The following is a 1,979-nucleotide window of genomic DNA, read 5'->3' on the forward strand; positions in this document are numbered from 1 at the left end:
GTTCACCGAAGCGGAGNGAAAGTGGGATACGAGAGAGATAGAGCTCTTCGCCGTCAAGTGGGCTGTAGAGAAGTGGTGCGACTACGTAGCGCTCCATCATTTCACGGGACGCACAGATCACGCCAACCTACGCTACCTTGTGGGAGTAGACAAAGGGAAGGTGTTTTCGCTGGGCGCTGGCGCTCAGCAGGTTCAACTTCACTTTAGAGTTCCTGTCGGGAGAGAAGAACAACATGGTGGCCAGGTTGTCGCGGTACGCAGCGAAGACGAAGAGTGCGACGCAAAGATCGAAGCAATGGCTTTGGGCGGTAGAGTGATAGGTCATGTGAGCCAACTGCTTTGGAGGCATCAGGTGTCGGAAGAGGACTTTATGAGAGAGTCGGCAGCTGGAGCCGCAAGGAGTGCCTGGAGTGAAGAAGGATGGCAAGTGGTGGCGGCAGGCCGTGACTGGCAAGGTCTACGTCCCGGAGCGACTGAGAGCGAAAGTGGTACTCGAACGAGAGCTCGGCTGACGCACAACGTGCCGAAGGGGAGTCTGGAGAATCCGAGCGCGATGGACACAGTAAGCCTGGATCACGCAGGACCCATGCAGCTAGAGCACGGTCACAGCTGCGCAGACTGCTCACATCTTCTTGCGGGGCTGGGTGGCGTGTTGGTGTGTCAGCGGGCAAGATCGGCTTTCAGTTGTTATGTCTCGTACGACGCAGGCAGCACCACGTCAGTAGCGGACCTGTTCGACATAACAGTATGTCCGTGGGCAATGTCAGTCTCCAGGTGGCATGGGTCGCCCGCCGGCTAAGGGTGTTGATTAATACACGTCGTTGGTAGGGTAGGAACCCGACCAGTTCGACACAACAGGGCTGGTCAGAGTTCAGTTAAAAAGAAGTGGGAGCAGCCGCTGTGTCGTCGTGTGCCTTCCGGTGAGAGTGATTACGGAAGCGAGAGCACGGGCGAAAATGTGAAGGAGAGTACGACACCGGTCCCGGTGAGGTGGTGGCGATTTTAATCTCTAGTTTTATGTTCACCGTGTAGGCAGACGTTTGTAACTTGGTCCACATAAATCCCAGTCTTCAGTTCCACGCATGTTTGTGTGCTCATGGCTATTCCGCTACCTTGTTCGTTCGGGGTGTATCGGGTTCAGAGACGAGATGACAAAGCGTGCCAAGGCGGTAACCAGCCGAGTGTTGCCGGCGGCTGATGCCGCGTCCGGATGAGGTTCCCCAAGCGCCGGAGGTGAGGTTGGTTATGGAGGAGATGAAATAGGAGCTGATTTCCATTGAGGCGTTGGGTGACAAGGTTGAAAAGATGTATTCCGACCTGCATTGGCAGCATAATTTGTGGTACAAGATTGTAGTGGAGTACTACGAAGGTGTATACTGCAACCGGGGAAAGGTACGGCTAGGGGAAAGGTACGGCCAATTGCCGTATTTGGTGATTTTATAACGCTTGCGGATGTGCCTGTGACCAGGTTCTTCGAGGCTCAGTGCTGGACTTTCTGTCCTTCACCTTGCATCGTGATCGGAGCCTTTGATAACTTCTTGTCCGTGGCCAAGGTGGAGGAGATGAAGCAAGTGGAGTTGCCGGGGCTAGGTTCTTACAAACCGGACCAGTTGATCAGGTTCAAGGGCATACCCGCGCTTGAGAAGTGCACGAAGCTGATGTTGCAGCTTTATCATCAACGTGGCGCGAAGAAGGGCTTCGTCTGCAACGACGTTGATGCGTTTTATCGTCCGGAGTTGCTAAAGGAACATCAAGCAGTCGATTACCGGCCTGCTCAGTGTCGGTCCCGTCATTCGCTATGACGCTCGGATCGGCTGCGGTCTTGTTGATGGAGACAGCGATCTGGAGTGGCTGAACCAGTTTGCTGATGAAAGTGTTTTGTTCATCGCATTCGGTACGGTCTTCTCGCCGAGTGCTGAAGATATGAAGGCCATTTGCACAGCTATTGACAAGACACCCAACTACGTCTTGTGGTCAGT

At 54.2% G+C, this 1,979-nt stretch overlaps 1 protein-coding gene across 1 annotated transcript; it reads left to right on the plus strand.

Annotated features, from left to right (window-relative positions):
* Positions 1-1,305: 1,305 nt before the first annotated feature.
* GNI_137510 (hypothetical protein) lies at positions 1,306-1,802 on the plus strand (the record flags this gene model as incomplete). The annotated part of the gene is made up of 2 exons (XM_011134163.1): positions 1,306-1,409; positions 1,469-1,802. 2 exons carry the CDS (start codon positions 1,306-1,308, stop codon positions 1,800-1,802), a joined length of 438 nt encoding a protein of 145 aa, XP_011132465.1.
* Between the last annotated feature and the right edge of the window lie 177 nt (positions 1,803-1,979).

The sequence above is a fragment of the Gregarina niphandrodes genome (assembly GCF_000223845.1).
Source record: "Gregarina niphandrodes unplaced genomic scaffold scaffold00037, whole genome shotgun sequence".
Taxonomy (NCBI): Eukaryota; Apicomplexa; class Conoidasida; order Eugregarinorida; family Gregarinidae; genus Gregarina; species Gregarina niphandrodes.